At 49.1% G+C, this 24181-nt stretch overlaps 1 protein-coding gene across 7 annotated transcripts in view; it reads right to left on the bottom strand.

Moving 5' to 3' along the window:
• The window catches only part of LOC135910206 (uncharacterized), a 170427-nt gene that overhangs the window by 108744 nt on the left and 37502 nt on the right, over window positions 1–24181 (bottom strand). For 6 of the 7 annotated variants that reach the window (XR_010566941.1, XR_011509216.1, XR_011509217.1 and 3 more), the window contains 2 exons: window positions 7921–7953; window positions 7753–7847 (listed from right to left, as the gene is read on the bottom strand). The exons of the other annotated variant lie outside the window; for it this stretch is intronic. Coding sequence is in view for 3 of the 6 variants with exons in the window: in XM_070528130.1 (XP_070384231.1) it covers window positions 7753–7847; window positions 7921–7953 (128 nt within the window). In the remaining 3 variants the exon portion in view is untranslated. The remainder of the gene's footprint in view (window positions 1–7752; window positions 7848–7920; window positions 7954–24181) is intronic. 7 annotated transcript variants of the gene reach the window in all.

The raw sequence follows: 24181 nt of genomic DNA, 5'->3' as shown, positions 1-24181 counted from the left end.
AGTTCAAGACCAAGGCAGCAGTCACGATGATAGCTCTAGCGCCATCGAGCATTGTGCTCAACAACCTGGCATTGACCTACTTTCCTTCGAGCTTCATCGGAAAATTTGGATAGAAGGCTCGGCGCGTTTGAGAAAACATCATTACAAGTGGAGCCCAGAAGGCAAGCTGTGCGACGTCTGTTTTATTTGGAGGACGCTGTCAGGACTAGGTCAGAAACGAGAGCCCTCGGTAGCGATGTTGGCAGCTGCTTTAGAATGAGTTCCTAAATGCCTTCACAAGCGTCCTAGAAAGAGAAAGGGACAAACGCGGCTAGTTGTGGCAGGGAAGGCGCACGGATCAACGTCAGATGCGCAAATGCCTACTTCCTGTTGTTAATAAAGAGGTGCCTAGGGCCTTGTGTTAAGTTCTGAAGACAAAGGGATGAACCCAAAGATACACATGCCAAAGCTTGCAGGTCAAAACACACACTCAGGCTTCTCGTTCACCTGCATAGCATTTCCGTTCTTGCGGGCTTAAACTTTGGGACACAAGGGCAACCGTCTCTAGGGATAACTAATTTTATTGCGATATCACATATAGGGACACTTCAGACGCGTATTTTACTTTTAGCGTCGGCGTCGGCGTTATGTCCCGTATAAAGTCCAAGGGCGATAACACTGTCTCGCACCCGGAAGAGAGAGAGAGAGAACAAACATTTATTTCGTAAAGCGAGTAGAATGTTTCCTCGATTAGTGGGGCCCCCAGTCCAGGGCTCCATTGCCATGCGCGACTCCGAAGAGGAAAGGGTCGGGTTGGGTATAGGAGGAACACCTGAAGGGTTAGGGCATTCCCATATAGAGTGATACACCATGGGTTTGGCCCCACAGTGGGGCCAATAGGAAGGGTACAGGGTTGGATGAAAGATATGTAGCATGTGGAGACAAGGAAATGAATTGGTCTGAAGTTGCCGCCAGACAGCGGCATCTGCTCTATTACGCGAAGCATGAGGAGGGGGATAGCTATGGCGACTTTGTCGGTAGTACTCGAGCGTCTCAGTGTACTGTAGGGGCACTGGCGGTGCGTCATCTGGGTTGGACAGCTCTTCCGATGGTGCCCGGCCAGTGAGACCTCGGGCTACCGCATTAACGCGTTCATTACCATGGAGAGAGGCGTGTCCAGGAGTCCAGACGATACGCACCTTGTGTAACGTGGGAGGTGGGACAGAGGAGAGAATTAGATGTGTATGTGCAGTCACGAGTCCTTGCGCGAAGGCCCGGCTGGCAGCCTGCGATTCTGTCACTATGGTGATGGGGGTGTCTTGTGCGGAGAGGGTCGAGGCATGGACAATGGCCAGGGCTATTGTCCCTTCCTCTGCTGAGCAGCTGTGCGTTGTTAGAACTGTGGCACACACCCTAAGCGCGTCTGTATTGGCAGTTACAGCAAAACACATGGCCCGCCTCTCTGGGTAGCGGGCCGCGTCCGTGTACAAAACCGGTGCAATTGTGGTGCGGTCTCCAAAAATGCATGCGAGGGCCTGAGTTCGGGCGCGTCTACGGCTGGCGTGTCGCTCGGGATGCATATTGCGGGGAATTGGAGCTACTTGTATGCTAGCGCGTAGAGCAGGAGCGAGGCGATATTGTGGGACGTGTGTGGGTGTCTCAAGGAGAGGGTAGCCAAGGCGAGAAAGTATAGCGCAGCCCTGATGACTGCGTCTGAGACGTTGGAGCTGACCATTGCGATGAGCCTCCAAAAGCTCGCCTACGGTGTTGTGGATACCAAGCTGAAGAAGCCGTTTTGTGGAAGCATGTGGAGGCAGCCCAAGAGCAGTTTTCACTGCCTTCCGCAGAAGGGCGTCCATCTTCTGAGTTTGAGTGAGGGTGAGATTGCGATAGGGGAGGTGATATGTGAGGAAAGGGAAGGAAGCGAGGACTGGCGGGGGCGGCTGCTACTCCACCAGCAGCTGCGTATTTTGCGCAGCTGCGCCGTGACTTGTAAGCAAGCGCCAGACCACTCATACCTTTGTATGCGCTTTCTTCTTGTGCCTCAGTTTGCGCTGAAGCGATAGAAAGCACGAAGATCGCTTCGACCGCTGCTGCTACCGGGCTTGCTCCCTCCAGTGTTTTGACAGCCAGTGTTCGCGTTCGCCTATGTGCGCCGATACCAAGCTTGCTAATTCAGTCAGTAAGCGAATCCTTAAAAATTTCTACGGCCAATAAATTTACTATCCTTTCTCTGTATAGTTGTCTATCAAATGATACCGCAATGCATGCTTGGCATTTCGGGTGAAACAGCGACGTTTCCTGCTGCAGTACAAAGCCAAATGTAAAACAGAGGCATCAGTCCTCATAATCAGTGAGGTTCGGGTCAACGAAATTGAACGCGTTGCATGTTGCCAGTAGTGATTTTTGAGGGGAGAAGCACTCTTCAGCAGCTGATCTCCAAGCAAATGTCTCTGACTCAATGCCTCGTACCGATGCGCCTAAAGGCTCCAAAACATCCGAAAACTGGGGAGCGTACTTGGAATAAAATGCAGAAAGCACAAGCAGGGAGTGGACTTCATTAATGTTCGAAGACGCAGAAGCTTGCTTAATCGCTTCGACAGATGAAGCTAGTGCACAGAGGTCTTTGGCGTGGACAACATGTCTAAGAAACGTGACTTTTGCCACGTGGAAGACACACTTCTGTTTGAGTCTCGCCTTCTAAAGGCGTAGCAAAACGGCGCTGAGGTTCGGCAGGTGATCTTCGCGGGAACGACCATAGACAATAGAGTTATCCTTGCATCCTTTGACTATCAGGTGCATTATCTTCTCAAGTGCTAATGGAGATGAAGCCAGGCAGAAACAAACGTTTTTTACTGAGGTAGTCCTTTCTCCGTAATGAAAGTTGTCAAATCATGACTCTGTCTCTCTCCCCTGTCTGCGAAAGCGGAAAGGGGAGAGAGACAGAAGTATAGCGTTGTGGGGTTTTCGCAGGTCGGCGTACATTCATACTAACCCATCATTCTTCTGAACCAGTAAAAATTGAACAAACTTTTAGGAGGCGTCAGCACGCTTAATAAAATATTCTGCTTCGAATTCCTGCAATTCAGCTGCCACTTGCTCGCGAATAGTAAACGTCACATGTTGCACATTCCTGGAAACGGGCTGAAGAGACTTTGGAACTTTCGCTTTATGTGTGAATCCCTTGGTAAGCCCGCAGTTTAATAGCGAACAGATGTTCTTAGTCTGAACGTAGATCAGGTGGTCCTTGGGGCGCATTAGGTGTCAGTACCAGACACTGCAGCGATGCACCTTCGATATTCATGTGCAAAGCCGCCAAGGCATATAGGCCCAGCACAGCGGTGCCTTCATAGGCAGTGTAAACACGAATACAACAACTTCGGTCTTGGAAAGCAGGTGATGCAGAAAAGCATGCTTGGACTCTTCTTATTTACAATAGTCGAAGAGTGGCACGGAGCTGGAATTCAGAAGGCAAGTGCTCGCGAAGAAATGTGTGTACAGTTTTTCGGCCAGGAAAGCAGGATATGGCATGTATCAACAAGAAAACGAAATTTTCCGACCTTCCACGACGACGGATGCGTGAATACCGTTTTTACGTCCCTTGACTGGATAAATTGTCTTTCCACTGCTCTGTGAACTACCGTCGTCGTCATTGTCAAAAAGTAGAACCTCGTCGCCAATTTTAGACCGCTTGCACATAGAATCCAAGCACCCAGTCTTGCCACAGCGCCGACATTTGCGGTTACGTGCCTTGCAGGCAGGGTTGTTCAAAAGCTGATCCATCGTACCGTGACGGCGCTATGCTGGCATTTTCATGACGCCTAGTATTTGACGCTCGCATCATTAGTACATGTCATCACGTACATGCTCGTCATGAGGTTGCGACGATCGGGCGAACCTTCATTTCTTGTTTAACCCTGATGAACTGAAGCATGCTCTTAAATTTCTTGACTCAGTGCTTGTTCGCACTTTTTTGCGATTGCGAGAGCGTCTGAGAGGGTTAATGAAATTTCTACAAAAGGTAATCGCTCACGCAACTGATGATTCGTGGTTTTTGAGACCAGCTGGTCACGTACCAGTGCATCACTGAGACTTCTAAAACAGCGATCACCAATCAAGCTTCGTAATGTCGCAGCGTGCTTGACCAAAGTCTCCCCTGCTTGTTGAGCACGGCGAGTGAACCGCTGACGTGACACCATGACATTTACTGAACGCTCGCAATGATCAGACAGCATGTATATTGCATGATCATACCTGGTGCTCGCCGAAGTGGTGTGAGCCACGGAGGAGGTATAAATGCTTCCTGCTAATTATCCTCGCTCATTTCCCAGTCTCCCAGTATCCTCACCCTGTCCCAGTCGAAACGAGCAGGTCAAAGTTAGCTTTAGCCCAGATTACCTTTTCCGAATTTCGACATATAAATTTGTCTGTTTGTAACTGCTCACGACCACTGTCACTCTTCCAAAAATAACCTGCTCTGTTCAGCTGTATCGGTGCCGCTAACAATCGCAAACTAACCCCCTTTTTGTGGACATATCAGGAAGAGAAGCTGTGGCGCAGGCACAAAAAAATTTTCAGAAGAGAGGGGGGCGGCTCGACCACCGAATGGCTCTGCAACGTAATGACGCTCGCTGACGAGCCCGGACTCTCACTATACCTCTGCACATGCTCTACTACGCACATCATGCATCGGCGGCTCAGGATAATTTATTTTTTGTACCTCTATACCTCTTTTGTACCTCTATACACTACCGTGTAAAACCTCCGGACAAGCTTCGTCCCAGAAGCTAGACTATGTCGAGCGCAGAGGACGAGCTCGCGCCGCCACAATGGAGGTAAGTGAATTTTAAATGTATTTACTCTCAATAAGCACAAATATGCAGAACTGTTAGGGCACTTGACAATTAGTTTCACTAGAAAAAAATGAGCACCCTTTGTTTTTCAATAAAAGAAGCGAACGATCAATAGTTTTTTTTCACTATAACCGAACAGTCACAACACTTGCTGCATTTACTTTGAAATAAGCACCAAGCCTGTTTTCATGTAACACAATCATTTGAAGACACGCATCACAGTATAGCTCTACGGGGCGAGGGTATGCCAATAATTACCTGTTAAATGATTGCACATTAGCGTCATAGCCCTCTAGAAGAATTCCTTATGTGAGTGATAGCAGCATGGTTGTATACAAGCAATGAAACGGGGGAGTTTCTGTTACTGATGCAAACTCCACAGCAGATGGCAATTCTCTATGTAATATATTTTCTAAAAGACTTCTTAGAACAACTTATAGCCCTTGTATTAAGGCTGCGAAAGTCGTTGCTATGAACTATTACCGCACCTAGTGCCACAACTACGCCCTAAATTGCATCATGCAGGAAACACTATACGCCTTTTTAACTAACAACTTTTATTACCATACTCTACATAGGCTCCGATGTGAATATCCCATGGTTGTGTATTTTTCAATCGAAGCTTTCTTGGCCTCTTCCTACGACTTTCCTACTGTGTTGCTGCTGTCTGGAACACCGCGTCGGGGGGTGGTTCAAAGCGTGTGCATAGATGACAGCAGCGCGGCAGAGAAGAAAGTAGACGCGAGAAACTCGTTTTGACCTTTGGACCGCGTCCAATGTGCACAATATCCGCAGCTGCTCCATGGGCGTAGCCACAGTACCCTTGTCTAGTGGTATTTATCCGTGACCGCCTGCAAAAGCATTGCAGAAATTGCAATGCTTACCTGTCTACTAACGCGCAGGTCCAGAGGGACTTGAAGGATAAACTTAAGTTCCAAGTACGTATGGCACGTTTCTGCTGTTTCTTGAAAATAAACCCAACCCAAATTTCTCAAGTGGACAGCTTTCGCTGTGCGTGCAGAAGCAGAGGAGGATTAAAGCCCACCCTAGAGTCTAGGTTACACTAGGAAGCGGTCACACGTCAAATCGACTCTGTGCCCACCGCGACAGCTTTGCGGCAATGTCATTGCTCAAGGAAGCGGGCTTGTTTCCCAACGCGGCAGCCGCATTCCGATGACGGCGAAATATATAAAAAAAAATTGGAGGACGCTTAAGCTTCGCCTTCAAGAGTGGGACGCGACAGCGTTTCCGTCGACCCGCCAAGGGGTATAAGACAATGCGCTACGGCACAGCAATCACTTACGATGCGCCCCGCATCGGACTTAGCGCCCACCTATCACGCGGTGAACGTCGAGCAACGCAGCGTTCGGCGCGACAACGAAACGTGCGCCTGAGCGAACGAAACGAACCAAAGAACTCGGTGTCTCGGAGGGAAAACGATCTACGCCAACCGTCGTGATCGGCACGGGCAGAGAGATAGATAGTAATCTAAACCGGAAGCACGGCGAAGCGTCGTCAGGGGAGAGGGAGTCCCGCGACGCGCCTGGCAGCGGTCCCAATGCGCGCGCGGCGCGCCTCCTGTCGGGGCAGCGCCGTACATTGAGAGGAGGGGGTCTTCTGTGTTTGCCGCAAGATGGCTCTGCGTGTGCGGAAAGCGCAAAAGAAATGCAGCGGAAACGCACTTCGCAACTCGTGTAATTGTGAATTCTGTACGTTACATGTTCATAATTACCGATATACACCGCAGTATAACTTTCCACGGCTGGTTTCGAAGGCAACACCGCATTCACTAGAGGCGCGTTTGCACCGCTTGCAAGCATCGAACTCGTGGCTGAGTGGTAGCGTCTCTGTCTCACACTCCGGAGACCTGGGTTCGATTCCCACCGGGCCAATCTTGGAAGTTGCTTTTTATTTATGAAGAGCCTGCCGTGATTTATCGCTCACGGTCAACGCCGCCGACGCCGACACCCGACGCCGACGACACCGGCTTTTCTGCGACACGAGCTCCTTAACGCTATCGCGTTAAAAACGTTCGATAACTTCGATTCAGGGACACGTTAAAGAACGCCACACCGTCAAAATTAATCCGGAGTCCACCCCAACGGTGTGCATCGTAATCCGGTTGTGGTTGCAGTACGTAGCTCCATAATTCAATTAAATTGTAACGCTTCTGCCACGATATGATGATATGCCATATGAGGCAATAAATATGCTAAACCTCAGTGGTTCCGAAGTACGGCGCAAAACAACTCATCAAGTAAAAACTCGCCCTGCATGTTCTATGTACTACGAAGACAAATAGCAGTGGTGCACGCAAGGTAACGTTCACCGTCAAGTCACCGCTCTTAAACATTCATGGTCAACATCAGCGCGAATTATCGTCCATGAAAGGAAACGACAAAGAAAGCTTCACTTACATCGATCCCGACAATGCGTGGTACCCGCATATTATTTTTCACACAACAGTGAAATAACCTAATTGAAAAATATCTTATGCCAAATGTGTCCGGCGTTCATAATGGTATATGATTCTATCGGATCTTCTATGAAACTTTCGTTGTTCTCATTTAAAACCGCAGGATCATATACGATTTTGGTCAATAGCGTATGTGCCTTTTCTAATAGTACAGGTCGGAATTAACACATATATTGCACTAATTATGTTCTTATACATCACATGGAGCTCAAAGGACGAGAAGGGTCTTTCCAGATAAATCGCCGCCCTACTATGTATTGTTTGTTCTCGTTCAATATTGGTTGACATCGTATAGACAGAAACTGTATCCTTGTATTCCACTTCCGAATTACATTACTCCCTTCTTTATTGCTTTAGTCATTCTGGGTAGTATGAAATGAAGTCAAATAAAATCCACTCGAATCGTTCACACCACATTTTTTTAATTAAGAAGTCAGTACTTACAGAATTCGCTCCCCATATCAGGCCGATCGAAAGAACACAACTTCCTACATTGAATGCAATCAAAGCTACTATGATTGCCCAGTCAAGTGCGCTTGCTGCGGACAAAAAAACAGAAAGGATATCCTGATTAGAAGTAGGCTCGTTTAACACACAGTGGGCTTGACAGACCTTCTTTGGTAGCGAGGTGTGGATATAAGGCCTCTGCGGAGAAAAGAGACACAAAACATTTTTCTATATACAATACCTTCATTTCTCAAAAAAGGTGCATGACACGCCGACACTGTTAGCGTGAGATAACTGGGCCTTACGTTAGAAGAGCTAAATCTTCAACAACTTCTAACTCATTAAATTACTGGAAGCACGTTCCTGAAGGCTTTATATACTTTGTAGATCACTATTGCTTTGTTCTACTTAAGCTAGCATTCACTATAATAAAAAATGAGACATTTACGTAATCCCCATCTTCCACGTTTGCAAGAACATGGAACCTGTTGGTTCTGTTTCTATTCATGAATACGTCCATGTACGTAACCACTGTATTGCTTTTCTCCTTGTAACAACTAGCACCACAAATGACTGCGGACCCAGGGTGTATATTGTCACTGTGTAGAGATTGTGAAGAACAATACAGTAACGAAACGTTTGAACAAGCAATGATAACTCCTTATTACGTGAGCCTGTGCCCATAAAAAGAACAATATGGTTGCTCCCTGTTTTATAGGAATAGGTTGAGCATGAAAGTGAAACGTGTCTTCACAATAGCTGTTGCATGCTTGCTTCATGAACTCACGGCGCGCTGCAGTGAAAGGCGCACGATTTACGGGTAGGCGACTGTGTTGCAGGTTTGCTTGGCTCTCGGCGCCCTGTTGGCGAGCGGCTTCCTACTGCCGAGCGATTTCGGATAAGGTACAGGCATTTTTGTACGGTTCTGTAGTGTCCTGAGCCGCCAGTTGAATTACGAGAGACTAAGCTACAGGAATGCGAGTGGCAGAGATCGTAGCGTGCGCCGCGAGACCGCGAAGGCGTTCTGCTTCGCGCTGGCGTACCTCTCGCCAGACCAAAGCGAGATTGGCCCGCCGACGTCTTTTCCGTGCTACTTAGCGGAGCATTTTACTTACTTATTGCCGCCGCAATGAACCAGTAGCTGGTGTGTAGGCACTGCTGATACATGTTATAGCTGCACTTAATAGGCGACGAGGCGTCACAGACTAATCGGACGCGCAAGACAAAACTGTGTGCGGAAACTGCGTCGTCACCTCAGCAGAAGGCCTGCACCACCTGGTCTATGGGCTACATCGCGTTTGAGGCTCTGCTGTTGAGAACACCTAAGCGCTCGCTGTCGGTACTCTTCCTTCTCACGATGCAATACTTAGCCGCTCATGCGCAGGCAGGCCAAGTGTCGTGCTTCTTCGGCCCACTGCCAACAGGCGGCGGTATCGAGATTCCCTTCGTGGGTAACGTGTGGCCGCATGGCATCGACATTCGTCGTGTGGCTCCTGCCGTAAACCAGCTTGAACGGCGTGATCTCTGCGAACGGCTTGACATGCACCGCCATGCTGAATGCAAAAGTTACGTGTAGAAGGACGGCATCCAACGTCTTGAGCTAGACGCCAATGTATGTAGCTAGCATGTCACCGAGGGTCTTGCTGAGCCGCTCCGTAACGCCATAAGTCCGAGGTTGGTAGGCCGTTGTCCTCCTGTGGCTTGGCTGGCTGCATTGCTGAATCGATTGGGTAAGCTTCGCTGTAAAAGCCGCGCTCGGTCGGTGATGAGAGCTTTCGCGGCACCACGTCGACGACGAATTTTCGACGAATAATAATAATAATAATATTTGGGGTTTTACGTGCCAAAACCACTTTCTGATTATGAGGCACGCCGTAGTGGAGGACTCCGGAAATTTTGACCACCTGGGGTTCTTTAACGTGCACCTAAATCTAAGCACACGGGTGTTTTCGCATTTCGCCCCCATCGAAATGCGGCCGCCGTGGCCGGGATTCGATCCCGCGACCTCGTGCTCAGCAGCCCAACACCATAGCCACTGAGCAACCACAGCGGGTAAATTTTCGACGAAGAATTCAGTAACTTCGGCCGCACTACCGTTAGGCACAGCTTTCGTTTACGCGTAATGGGTAAAGTAGTTGGTAGCCACGACGATCCACTTATTCCCAATCTTGATGCAGGAAATGACCCCGATAGGTCAAACCCCATTGGTCAGAACGGAAGGTAAGGAGACTCGATCGGTTGTAGCGTTTCCGCTGGCCTTATTACAGGTGTCTTGAGTTGCTAACAATCCTCGCATGTCTTCATGTAACGGTAGACAGCTGAGGCCAGGCGCTGCCAAAACACTTTTTTAATATTCTTGCGAGCGTACAGGAAATGTGAGACGCCTGGTTGTCTAGCTGATCATCATCTGACCGGAGTGTGAGAAGGTAGTTCTCGCGGGGTGGGAAAAAGCGGTTCTTTGCGAGGACATGGTTCAATAGCGAAAATGAAGGCAGTCTACGTCTAAACGCACTTGGGAAAAGAATTGGTCCTCCCTTCCCGGTACATAGGAAGGCTTTTTAGCTCCGAGCCTGTTCGCTGCTGTTTAGCAAAGTCGTCGGCACATATTGCCCCCAGGAAGAGGTCCTCATATTGGTCGTCTTGCGGTGGCGGCTTGATGGGACGCGAGACAGGCGTTCGCTATCATAGTGTTATTGTTCGGTCTTGTAGGCCAAGCTGACGTCAAAGTCCTGCAATCTAAGGCTTGAGCGTGCTCAAATGATAGAAAGGTATTCTCTTTCTGTCGCAGAATTATTGGCTTCCACTTTCGATAGCCAGCCGCTAGTGTAATCTATGACTCTTTGTCTCTTCTTTAGAATAGCCAGGTGCGGTAGCGTACACTTCTTGCGTCGGTATGTATTTCCGTATCGGCGTTTAAGCTGAAGTGGGCAAGTACTGATGCTGACTGCAGGCGCGGGTAAAACCTCGGAACTCTTGATATTGCGGCGCTTGCCACTTAACCTCGACCTTTGATTTCGTGATATGGGTCAGTTGCTCGATAATGCGAGAGAATACACTAAAAAACGCCTAAACTCTAATATATCCTAAATACCCTAAAAACACACAAGTATGCTTGACACGTCTGCCACTTTATGCCTGCCACGACCATATCGATCACGCGGTGGAATGTTGTGTGTCCCGACGAAAGGCCAAATGGCATGACCTTGAATTCGAAGAGGTTGTCTGGCGTAATAAGGGCAATTGTTTCTATGTCACTCTCGTCTATTTCGGTTGGCGAGTAGCCACCCTTAAGATCCATCGACGAAAAATATGTTGTGTCGCAGAGTCGCTCTAGTGTGGTCCATTCGGGGTAGGGCGTATATGTCGTTCTTAGCGATCCTGCTCAGGCGATGGTAACTGACGCCAAAATGGGGACAGCAATCCTTCTTCCTCCCCAAGAAAGAAGTGGACGCCCACGTGCTTTTTTACTGCTGGATAATTTCATGCCGCAGCATTTTATCAACTTGGTGTTTTATGGCTTCAAGTTTCCACGTTCAAACTCGCTACGAGCTCTAACCCAATGGCCGAGAGGAATCTTCAGTAATTATACTTGCTTAGGAACTTGTGCCTGTCGAATCTTTGATGACGCTGCAAAGCAGTCTTTATACTGGAGTAGACGACTTCGAAGCTTATCCTATACATACCTTGAAAGGCTTCATTTTATTTCGAAAGCTGGTTCCTCAAACAAGCAAGTCGATATAGATGGGGCAAAGTCCTAGAGGACCAAAAAAATGGCCAGGCTTAGCTTGGTTAAGCCAAGAATGCGTTGCATATTGCGCGAGTTGGGGCCCAGCTTTTCCTCCAGCTGTCGTGACGTCACGTCACGTTGTTGCGCAAAAGGTCAATGGTGGCTGCCCGGCCGCGCCCAAGGGCTGAACTGAGTGATTGCAATATACAACGCATAAAAATAGAAGCAACCTAATGACAAACATAGCGAACTTAAAAGAGAATAGACCCACATATGAGACGCGCAGCAATGAAAAATGGCTCATACCCTCAATGGTGGCTGCCCGGCCATGCCCAAGGGTTGAACTGATAGATTGCAATATGCAACGCATAATAGCTCATACACTCAATGGTGGCTGCCCGGCCGCGCCCAAGGGCGAAACTGAGTGATTGCAATATGCAACGCATAAAATAATGCTGGCTTTCCAAACTTCCGTGATTTCTGAAATCATCGGGCCCTTATTGACGTGTTTGAACTCCTACTTGTAATTTGTTAGCCCTATTTTCGGTTTTGCTTCGTGCAGTCGAACGAACCCTCTAGAGCCGCAAATTTTACGGTCGAGCAGCGGACGTTGGTCGCTCTCAATGACATCTTCTACGTCTGCGGTTGCATCGGTGCCGATGCAAATGACAATGCAGGAGCGAGGCAGGATTCAGACGTGATCTTAGAACACACTAAAGGCACGCTGACTCCGAGAGTTCTTCGGCAGTATGGCTTGATTTTCTGGTAGCGTTATCGACTTCGACTTCAAGTCGATGATTGTGCCATGTTGGCTCGGAAATTCATTACCAAGAATTACTTCTAGTGAACACTGCTGCAGTATAACGAAGGCGTGGCAGGTTGGGGCCTGTGATGAACGGGGATTCTTGCCGTGGAAGTTCTACTGGGGATCATCAGGCGTCCTCCAACTGTTCGAATTTGAAAGGTTTGCCACGCAGTCTTAGCCTTTTTCAGCTGGGTGGCAGAGGGTCCACTCATGACGCAGCAGAAGGCTTTTGTGCCAACTAGAACTGTGACTTCATGGATATCGGGAATACCGTGGAGGTCTGTGGTTCTTTGCCTTGCGTTGCAGTTAGGTCTTCGCGGCGGATCACGGCTTCGTCTGATGGACTTCTTGCTAGCACGTCGTGCAAGCAGGTCTTTTGTCGGCGTTGTCTTTGCTCTCAGCACTCATCCGGATGCCGGCGTGTCGTAGCTCGTCGTCGCACAGGCCACTTCCCCATCTTCGTTGACGGCAGAGGATCTTCGTCATTTTGAAGAACAGCGAACGCACCAAAATCGGCTGCTGCTATTATTTCTCCGGATATTGGCATACGGGCTGTCCCGGGGCTCGGCTGGCGTATGGCCGGTGCTGCAGCGGCATGTAGCGTTCTGGTAATGGCGAAAGGCAAGGTAGTTTGTGTCTCCACTGAGCGGCAGACATGTATTTGGTGATACGACGAGGCCGTTAACCTTGGTGTGGGTGCACCGCCGATAGACGTGACCCACCTCTCGGCCGATGTAGCTGAGCGGGAGTCTATCTTACTTGGGTAGTTTCGCTGAGTAATGGTGCTCCAGCTGGCTGTGGTGGCGCCGGACGACAGAATTGCGGCGTGAGGGAGCCCTGGTGTGCTCGCTGAGGTCGCTTTGAGAGCGGACCACGGCGGCGTAGGTAATTTGCTTCAGGCAGGGGCTGTGGCGATTCCGGGTGCACTTTGGAAACTCACAATGACCGCTGGATTTCCTCTCGAGTGATGTCAATGATCAAGGCTACCTGAGCCAGGGACCTTGAGAACATCCTCTGCACCTTCTCTCGCACAAATTCTTGAGTAGTCAAGCGCAAGTCTTTGGTCCCAAGTGCATGGACATCGTACTTCAGCCCAACCGTTTGGCGATCACGTTGTCTGAAGCGAATTTCTAGCGTCTTCTGAACTGTCTTTTCTGGGTAGCGCATTCGTCCGCTTCACTGGCCTCTCACGAAACATACTTTCTCTACCTCCGGCTATTCAGGATCAACATGGTGAAACAGTCGGATCGTCTCCTGAGTGAAGATGGCGATGTTTTCTTTAGGTAGTTGTGTGAAACTTTAAAGAAGCAGTTCGTCACTTTTCTTTCTGTATGACGCTTGTAAAGGCCTGCGGAAATCTGCTTCGGAACAGTTCCCACGAGGTTAAGGTTCACTCTCAATTCTCAAACCACGTCCGAGCAGAGTCATACAAACACAAATAGGCATGGCGTAGGTTGTCCGTGCTATTCAAGTCGTTCAATGTGACTACTTTTTAGAAGGTTTCCAGCCACGTAACTGCGTCTTCATCCAATGATCCACGGAAGACAGGTGGCTACCCAGGTTGTTGCTGCATGACATGCGATGCTGGAGCTCTGATGGTACCTTCTGTCTTAGGGCTGGTCCTTGTGCTCTGCTCGGGCAGTAGTCCGTGCTCCGGGGGCACGTTTCGTAGGCAGCGGCTACCTCGATAGTCCGTGGCGATGGTGGTGGTGTCTTCAGTGTGTGGGTTTGACAGGGACGTCCGGTACATGAGCGCTAAAGCTGCTCCACCACATATCATGTTTTAGTGATGGTGAAGAAGTAGAAGGTACTGAAACCTTTGAGAAATCAAAGCCAACTTTTTCTTGTGGAAACCTGAGGCCCGGAAAACCATGGAAAATCAACTCATAACGGTAGCCGTGCGCACAGTCGGCGATAGTCAAAAATCTGACCTGCTGGCCAAAGGCGTAGGCTCATCACACGTGACTCGTCGAAAGTTCGAGGTTAATTGCTGGAGCCCGCGTGCCTTCCCGAAAACACTACACAATTCACGCTACGCATGCATATAAACAGGACGGCGAGAACATACTAAAACAGATAGATTTAACGATAGCATTCGAGTGAGTTCGAACTCATGCAGGAGCGTTTTGTTTGCCCTGAGCGATCACTTTAGTAGGGGGTGAATTGCAGTCCCCGGGAAAAGTATAGATACAAATTTTAATATATACAGAACAAACCAATAAAAATAATTTGATAATTTTGATGGCTTATTTATATATTTAAAGATACATGCATGCAGAAATTGTGAGATGGCATAATGTATGGTGTCCCAAATACACTGATGTTTCATTTGTAGTTTATTTTGCCTTGGCCTTCGGATCAGTACGAGGATAAAGCAAGCAGTCGTTTTTGAAAAGAAAAGATATGAGACCCTAAACGACGCTTATTGCGTAATACTTGTTGTAAAATATTTTCGCTGCTATTAATTTTAGTGACCTTATACATGAGTGAGTTCTCTTTAAGTTGTGCTTTATGTATGTTACAATCGGGACATCAGGCAGCACACCAAACGCGACATATAGACAATCATCTATAGCTGCAGCATTGCACCAAACTTGCAAATATCGACACAAAGGCGAACTATTGACAGTGATAGCCTGATTTAGCGCTAGGGCTTGGAATGGTTAAATGGCGCAGTAAGCATTCCTTGCAGTCAGTACAATCAAGCGGGCCAAAATTTGTGGCACCAATAAAAGCGCTAGCACGCAACGTACGGCCTCCAATGGCATCGCGCCGGCACCACTGCGTTGCCCGTGTTTTTGTGCACCTTTAGAGTCACGTAAATCTGTTGAATTATTTGATACGAGGTGTTGAGCATGCACTCATGAGTCGACATGCAAAAAGCGGCCACAATGAGCAACATTTGCAGTATTTACTCGCATTTGGCGAGCAGCCAGTATGAGCTAAAATATTTAAGAAAGGCTGTGGACCATCACTGTTGAGCTAATTTCCCCATGTCTGCGTAATTTTCGCCACAAAATCCTGACCACATTTTTCCTTTCAAGGGTCCCAGAAGCGGAATAATGCATAATCCGTACGCATAGAGGGTTTGTTCTCCGGTCTGTTCAACGAATTTTCATTTTCACGCTCACACAATCCGTGGACTATAGACTTGAATATACGGTACATAACGTAAAGAAATAAGATTTATATTCGCATCTGGCATTTATTTCACATAAACGCACAAACCACATATACTTACTATTGCTAAAAGACAGTTGAGGAATAGGAAAGACGTGCTGATACCGATGTATTTGGCTGTTATAATGCATTTTGATGCCTAACGCAGCTGAAGACGTGACGAGCGCATTTATACAGCTACACCCAGTTAGATGTGTGCCTTCGCTTAACGAACCTTTATTGCTCCGTTGAAGATAAAAACAAGAAATTCTCCTGCAGACAAAGAAAGGTTACTTTTGGTAAAGCAAAGTAATAAACGTGGTGTTTGAGATGGTTCAAATTATTAAAACATAAGCCTGGGGCTCGCATAATTGCAGTCGGTATCGTTTCAAAACGCATGTAACATGCTCTATATGCATTGTAAACGTAGACGAAGGTCAATAGTCAAAGACTTAAGGAAGTAAAAAGGAGGCCTCCTAGAACCTATGATTCAATTATTTATTCAGTGGCAGTGTTAGGCAATGTAAGGTACGTGGCAATGTAAGACAGTGCAAGGTCCCATTCCTGGTCGCCTTCTGAAACGTACTTGTACAACATATCTGCAATGTTGCGGTTCAAACGATCAGTGAGGCCGTTCGTTCGAGGGTGGGAGGAGGTGCTAAATTAGGTGAGCAGGCACGCATGATGTCGTCAATGACCTTGGACAAAAATCTACGGCCACTGTGTGTTAGCAACTAGCGCAGAGTACCTTGCATCAAAATGAGGTCATGTAGGAGGAAGTCCGCAACATCAGTTGCGAAACTGGTCGCAAGAGCGTGAGTTACGGCGTAACGGTTCGCGTAGTCCACCGCGACTGGAACCCACTTGTTTCCTGATCCTGATTCCGAAAATGGGCCGAGAGTGTCTAAGTCGACACGATGGAAGTTCTCGGCAGGGAGGTCGAGCTGCTGCAGGAAACCAGTGGGGATCTGGGAAAGCTTCTTCGTCGATGGCAAAGTTCACAAGCGGTCACGTAACGTCGCACGGAACAGACAAATCCCGGCCAGAAAAAACGACGTACATGGTCATAGGTTCGAGATACGCCGAGGTGTCTTGCCGTTGGTGCGTCGTGAAGCTCTTCTAGGACGGATAAGCAGAGGTGTTTAGGCATTGCAAGTAGGAGCTCAGAGCCGTGCGGGTGCAGGTTACGACGGCACAGAGTACCATCGTGGGTGATTCAGAGGCGTAGAGTAGCATCAGCCGGAGAGTGTTCAAAACGGTCAATGAGTGCTCTGAAGTATGCGCCAGGACGCTGTTTGTCGGCAGAATGAAGTAGCAGTTATTCAGAGAATACGCAAGCAGCACTGCCATTATTGGAGGAGTCAGATTCGGCAACAGGGTAACGCGACAAGCTGTCACCGTCTTGGTGTAGGCGGCACGACTTGTGCATCATGGAATACGAAAATTCTTGTACCCTCAAAGCCCATCGACCACGCCAGCCGGTAGATCTTTTAGCGATGAAAGACAGCAGAAAGCGTGATGGTGAGTGACTACGAAAAAAAGCGACCGTAAAGGTAAGGACGGAACTTCGCAACCGCCCATTCCAGTTCACGACATTCTCGTTCCGTAATGGAATAGTTGGGCGCCAAATGTATGAGGAGGCGGCTCGCTAAGCAATACCGCGATCCCGGCCACGCTGACGCTGGGCTAAGACGGCACCTACGTCATCACCGCTGGCATCTGTACGCAATTATGTAGGAGCATCACGGTCGAAGTGGGCGAGAATGGGTGGTGAGGAGAGAAGAGTGACGAGACAATAGAAGGCGGCGGTTTCTGTAGCACCCCAGGAGAATTGTGCGCCTTTCTTCAAAAGATGAGTGAGGAGTCTAGCAATTGCCGCAAAATCTTCAACAAAACGATAAAAGTACGAGCATAGCGCTAAAGGACTTCGAACGTCTGCGGCTGTCTTCGGAACCGGAAGTCTCGGACAGCACGAGTTTTGTCGGGATCAGGCTGTACTCCGGAAGCGTCAACGAGGTGGCCAAGAACAGTAATTTGGTTGTGGCCGAAACGACATTTCGACGAGTTAAGTTGCAGCTTCGCCTTGCGAAATACATCAAGTATAACTGTTAGACGCTCAAGGAGAGTGTCGAACGTGGGCGAGAAGACGATTACGTCGTCGAGGTAGCAGAGACATGCGGACGATTTGAAACCTCGGAGCAAGGAGTTCATCATACGCTCAGAGGTGGCAGGGGCATTGCATTATCCAAACGGCATTCCTTTAAATTGGTATAGGCCATCAGGTGTGATGAACGCGGTTTTTTCTCACTCCTTATAGTCAACGGCAATCTACCAGTATTCAGAACAAATACCAATAGAAGAGAAACAGCTGGAAGCCTGGAGGCAGTCAAAGGCGTCGTCTATACGTGGGAGCGCGTAGACGTCCTTCTTAGTAATGTTGTTCAGATGGCGGTAGTCTACACAGAAGCGCCACGTGCCATCCTTCTTCTTAACCAACACTACAGGTGACGCCCAGGGAATCGAAGAAGGCTCAATGATGTTTTTATCTGGCATTTTGTTCGCTTCATTTTGAATTACTCGGCGTTCCGACGCAGAAACTCAATACGGTCGTCGGGGAATAGGAGTAGCATCGCCAGTAAGAATCCAATGGTTGACCGCGAGGGTCCGTCCTAAAGGGCGATCGTCGAAGTCGAAAATATCTCTGTAGGACGATCATATTTGGTAAAGGTCTTCAGCCTGCGCAGAAGACAAGTTGGTCGCAACGATTTTTTGTATCTTGGTATCGGCGGCCGAGGTGGGCACGATGGGCCTGCTAAGCTCACTTGAAGCATCGGTCGATAAAGTTGCCACGTGATGGTCGCCGAGACAATCAACGTTGGCAAGGCCTTGATGTAGAATTTGCTTTGCCAATCGAAAGTTACAAATAGGCGTGAAAGTGCGGTCCGCAATAAGAGTAAGTATACTGTGAGGCACGGTAACGTCATACTGTAGTGGAATGTCGGGCAGAGGCGTGACGAGGGACTCGCCATCAGGAACTGGTGGGGAAGACAACAGTTCAATGTAGGCTATTGACTTTGTTAGCAGGCGAAGAAAGCCGGTGCGGTGTAAGTGGCACTGGGGTGCGTCAGAAGGTTCTCCGAGATTCGGCAACTCAAGGCGATGGGTACTGGCAGAGCAGTAAATAAGAGCAGAATGCGCGGAGAGAAAATCTAGGTAGAGAATCAGTCATGGGGGGCAGTGAGCAATCACGGTGACGATGACAACAGTGTGGCGGCCGGCGATGCTGACGCGTGTCGCACACATGCCGACAATAGGCATAACGACGCCATCCGCGATGCGGACGACGAGTGCCGACGCTGGGTTGAGGCGCTTCAGTCGTCGGAAGGCAGCACTCTTAATAGAAAGATGTGCTCCTGCATCGATGAGTGCAGTGACAGGATAGCCGTCAACGTCAACGTCGGGAAAGTATTGGTTCGTAGGGTAACGTGAAGTGATGATTTGAAGGCAGGGTCGACAACGCAGCTTCACCTCCAGGAGCTACAGTACCTAGTTTTTCGGCTGGGTCCGGGAGGCGATAGGCGGCGAAGAGAAGTGACGGGGTTGGGGCGAACAAGACTGATGGCTTCGAGGTGAGAGGGAGCGGCTGTAGCGAAGGTTCGTAGCTGGAGCATCAGCGGCAGTGGGCTAATGATGGGTGGCACAGGGAACAGAAGTTCTGAAGATGCGGGAATAAGTGGCGGTGTATATTCGAGGAGGTGGTGGCCCTCCGTTGCGGCAATGCCGAGCGACGTGGGCGATGCGACAGCAGTGGAAGCAGATGGGCCTCTAATCAGGGGTACGCCATTCGGACGGGTTGTGGTGAAGTGCGCCAGAAAAGGACTTCCGGGGACGAGGAGGGCCGCTAGAGAACTGGGCAACGCTGGGTTGAGACGTTGAACACACGGAGTTCAGACCCATGTTCTCAAATTCCTGTCTGACGACGGCATGAATCATCGCAATCGTGGTTGCTGGTGAATCGGGATGCATCGAGGAAAAAGCTTCTGAACAGGTGGCCTCAAGCTCGCGGTGAACAATACGGGTTACGTCGTCACAGGTGGGGGTCTGATGCGGTAGCAGCAGTGTTGGGTAGATGCGTGATATGGTGTGTGATACAGCGGCTCTTAGCTTGTTCAAGGTGATGGCATTCTTTTATGATGGCGTCGATAGTCGAGACGGTGCCGAAAACAAGCAAATTGAAAGTGTCTTCGGCGATGCTTTTTAGCACATGTGTCACTTTATCTCCTTCAGACATTGTATCGTCAGCTTTTCGGCATAGAGCCAAGACGTTGAGGATGTATGAAAGGTACGGCTCTTTAGATGTCGGAACACGTGACGCAAGAGCCTTTCTCGCAGCAACCTTGTGCCCAAAGGGTTCGCCGACCACTTGCCGTGATTTTCCTTTGACACTGCCCGAACTGGTTATCGCTTCGTCATGCGTTTGCTGCCACACGCGTGAGGTACCACCGAGATAAAAGATGACACTGGCAAGCATAATCGTTGGGTCCCATATATTATTGGCACTGGCGTGTTCATAGAGCTTGATGCATTCCTCAACGTCCTGTCCCTCTAGGCCAGATACACATCAGGGTCGCGGTGTTGGCAACCGTGACGATTGGAGCCGTCGGACAAGCCGAAGCCGTTACGTAAGCGGTCTCGTCACCCGGAGGCATGGTGACATGCTCGATATACCGACCACTTCGGAGTTCCATGGCGAGGACGGGGATCGCTATCTTCCACCAGAATGTTACGTGTGGAAAGATATAGACGAAGGAGGCTATTTACAGGCTATTTCACTGGAGCCAGACAGCCATGCCGACAGTCGCTCGCGCCAAGGGCACAAACCGACGTCATCGTCGTTCTCGCGGCGGCTCGTCTCTTGAGCATGCTTCGATGATATCATAATGATACTCTTACAAAAAACACATCCATTTGCTTGTATTGTTAGGATAAGCGCCTAACTTAACCGACAACAATATGGTGTCTAAGTTCATGCGCGACTAATCTTTCACTTTAAGTTGACTTGAACAAGCCCTCTCAAAGCGTTCGTCTTCATGCCAGTGACCCAGGCTCCCAGGAATGGGAATGCTGGCCAGCTGTTCGTTCGGAGGAGGGGGAGTTGGAAAGGGAAACGGGACATCGAAGGATGGGACGTTCGGGTTAAGGCGGATGACTGTTATGTTGTGTGTGCGAGTTCGATTAGAAGCTGGCTTCAGTACGAGCGAGGGAGTTTCATAAGTCATGTCTAGGACATGGTACTAAAACGGTAAATTCCGTCGTAACACGGAAGAAGACATATTAGATGAGCGGGTACGTCGAGGTGGAGTCTATAGTAATACAAAGCAACCAGAAAGATGGTAAGGTTTGCCGCCATAGCGATGGTATGGCGATTCTCAGACACCTGCGACTTGACGAGTGCCGCACAGCGGGAAGCGGTGTGTGCCCTTAAGACAAGATCGGGGAAATAATTGATCGGGGAGACAATCGGGGAAATAATTGACTAGTCAAAGAAGAGACAGACTGGCTTCAGGAAAGGATATTCTGCAATGTATCACATCCATGGCATCAATCAGGTAATGGAGGGATCTGCTCAGTGCAACGAAATTCTTTGTATGCTTTTCATATATTATGGAACGGCACTTTATTCACTAGAGAAACCAGCAGTCCCAAAGGCGTTGCTTAATCAAGGAATACACGAGGCATACGGGAATATCTTGGGAGAAATCTAAAAAGGGACGAATGAATTGATGCTTTATGTCAGCGCGCATAGCAGATTTGAGATGCAGGGACCCGGGACTATACTGATACAACAATATGTTAATACCTTTAAATAAAGACATGTCATCAATTTCATAATATTATCGTAAATAGTGTATTTAAAATTATTAGCGAATGGAATGCTTAACTTTTTTTCTTTGAATCGCGCATGTCCGCGAGTGGACAGTTGCACTGCCGCGACGTCAATTTATTCAATTTTGTGGGCTTTTTTTAGCGGTCGACGTAAGTTAAAAAACGCCCCTAATAAATAACAAAATAGTCGATTGAGGTTGTGAAGTATGCTTCAAAATCGGAAGTTTCGGCTGAGAAGCAAACATTGAAAGACACAGGAAGGTTTAGCGCTGCACGCATGCTCTTGCGACAGTTTTCTAGAACATTCAGGGGTGACATGTCGTTAGTGGCATCTGATGCTGAGCGTTCTTAACAGCACCATGGCAGCTGCAAGGTGTGTGGCAACGCTTGCGTGATGAAAAGCGTCGCCAGCCGGCATTGCATATTTTCAATTTGTAGTACGGTGATTCAGAAATATAGCACTGCCCAAAAAAAGTTAGGGAATTAGCTATTCACTGGATAACTCGCGCGCAGTAAAAGAAGCAACACACAAAACACGGCGATAGCGGCGAGCGCAGTCGTCGATCGTCGAAATGTGGTCCGCGGCTCAGACGGGTTGGCTACGAATGCGCAACTCGTACGTGCGAGTGTGATCGCTTGTGCTCGCCGTGCGTTCCACAATTGATACCAGCATATTCACGAGAAACATACCCTGGCTTTGGAGTAACGCTACGGAATAGAAAGCGCACATAATTTAGAGTGGTCCTGGATATAGTGCCACGTTCTCATTTACGTTAGTCTTTAGCTGTGGAAAAGAAAGCATTCGCATCTGACACTATTTCGACATCAAATGCACAAATCATTATTACGTTGGAGCTGCTTTTACGCTTTTCTGTGCCGTGTTCGCGAAAGTGCGAAACCACTGCAGGAGGAAATCATGATTATTCAGTACGTGTTCCAAAACATAGAAAGCGGTGTGAAGTGCTGCCTGCGTACTTGGAGCAGTGGCGTATGCGCAGACGCTCCGTACACTTGTTGTCGGCAAGCACATTCGCGCAAGCAAAGGGAATTATCAATGAATATTTCGTCATAGAATGGGCGAGAACCTTCGAGTGAGTTCCGATACACGAAGGTGGGTTTTGAGGCCGAATGTTAACGACGTAACAATGGTCAGCCGTTTCCAGGAGAAAAAATTACCGACGATTACGTTACTTCCTAATGCGAAATTTGAGCGCAGCAAATAAGCTGTTTCACCTTTTCGATAGATTGAGGCAAAGAAATCGAGCAACACATGTATGCGCTATCACATAATTTTTTTATATTTTTCACACGTATTCCTTTAACAAAGACTCCACTAACAGTTCTTGACAGCCATGAAGGAAGCTTTGTGGTCGGAGAAATAGACTGATATATGTTCGACTTGGTACACCAATGCTTGATTCTCAAAGACGAGATCTATACAAGTGCCTCGCGAGGTTGTCACAGCCGTGGGACGCGTTACGAGCGAGATGAACGGGATGTTCTCCCGCATAAGTGTTAGGAAATTGCTGTTTGTCGTTATGTCAACATTAAAGTCCCCCACTACTAACATCGGTGGGGATCGATGGACGGTTAATGCGAGTTGCAGGAAGTGCACGACGTCTTTCGTGAGTGCGGTAGGGGCGAAGTAGGCAGCCACTACCAGCAAGCCGTTGGGCAACTTTGCGGCGCACAGTTCGCCAACTTCAAAGTTCGAGCCGGCGCTTTGACAACCGGAGACTCGCAGGAAGAGGTGGGAGGGGGGCGGCGTGTACACCCAGCGGCAAACGATGGGGGCAGAAGCGCGTGCAGCAAGCGGACAACACGATAAAGGGAGGAGGGAAGAGATAGCAGCGACTGACTGATGCCGCTGACGCCGATAGTGAGTCAACCCCAGCTGCGGAGTTGGTTTCAGGGACAACGCCGCCGATGCCGACACAAACAATATGATACCCTCGCTTCCACAGCGCTAAGAACCAGGGGGGGGGGGGACCCTTTCCTCCTCTTTCTGCATGGCGGCGACGGTGTTCTATGCAGTCACGTTATCTTGACTCTCTAGCGGCGTCAGCGGCATCCAGCGGTATCAGTCGGTCGCTGCTAGCGCTGGGGGGATGAAAGGGGGGCGGAGCTGGTTACGAGGCCGACGACGACGACGACGCGAAACCCAGGAACGGACGCCAAAGAGCTGCGCTCTAAAAAGAAAGGCGTGACAACCGATATCTAAGGGAAAGAAGACGAAGTCGACGTACCGGATGTTACGACTTTGCACCGCTGCACCACTATTACGACTTTGTGGTCCCGTAGCGCTCGTCACCCGTTTCGTGACAGAGCGTTGGTAGCGAAGACTCCGAGCCAGGCGTCGATGAGAATAACGAAAGGGATTTTATACATTATATACAGGTCATTGTACAGGACAAGATCGGATCGGCGCTGGGGCCGAGAGCTCACACAAACGCGACTGTTCCCGCACGGCGACGTCCGGCGAAAACGCGTGACACATCTCACCCCAGTCGGGAGCGACACTGTCTCCCGGTGGGTCGGCGGATCCTGTTTTCGAGGCGGCGCGCCGCGTCTTTTATAATCCCCGAGGAACCATTGTCACTGAAACGGCCCAATACAAAGTCACCACTCGGCGGTCGTCCTAGAGGTCAAACCAGCGACCGCGCTGGCCACCCGGTTCAAAGTTCGCGCGCGCGGTGACCTCCATGCAAAAGGAGGTGCGGCGCCGGGCTGTCTGGCACTCGCTGACACGTCCAAACATGCTGCTCGCCGAGGCTTCTCCCGCAGGACACCGCTGCCTGACGGCTCAGCATCCTGACTTGTGAAGGGAGAATTAGGGCGCTCGCAGGATA

This window comes from Dermacentor albipictus, chromosome 10 (genome assembly GCF_038994185.2).
Source record: "Dermacentor albipictus isolate Rhodes 1998 colony chromosome 10, USDA_Dalb.pri_finalv2, whole genome shotgun sequence".
Taxonomy (NCBI): Eukaryota; Metazoa; Arthropoda; class Arachnida; order Ixodida; family Ixodidae; genus Dermacentor; species Dermacentor albipictus.
The sequence above is the reverse complement of the archived record's forward strand: the minus strand, read 5'-3'. Positions and strand labels throughout refer to the sequence as shown.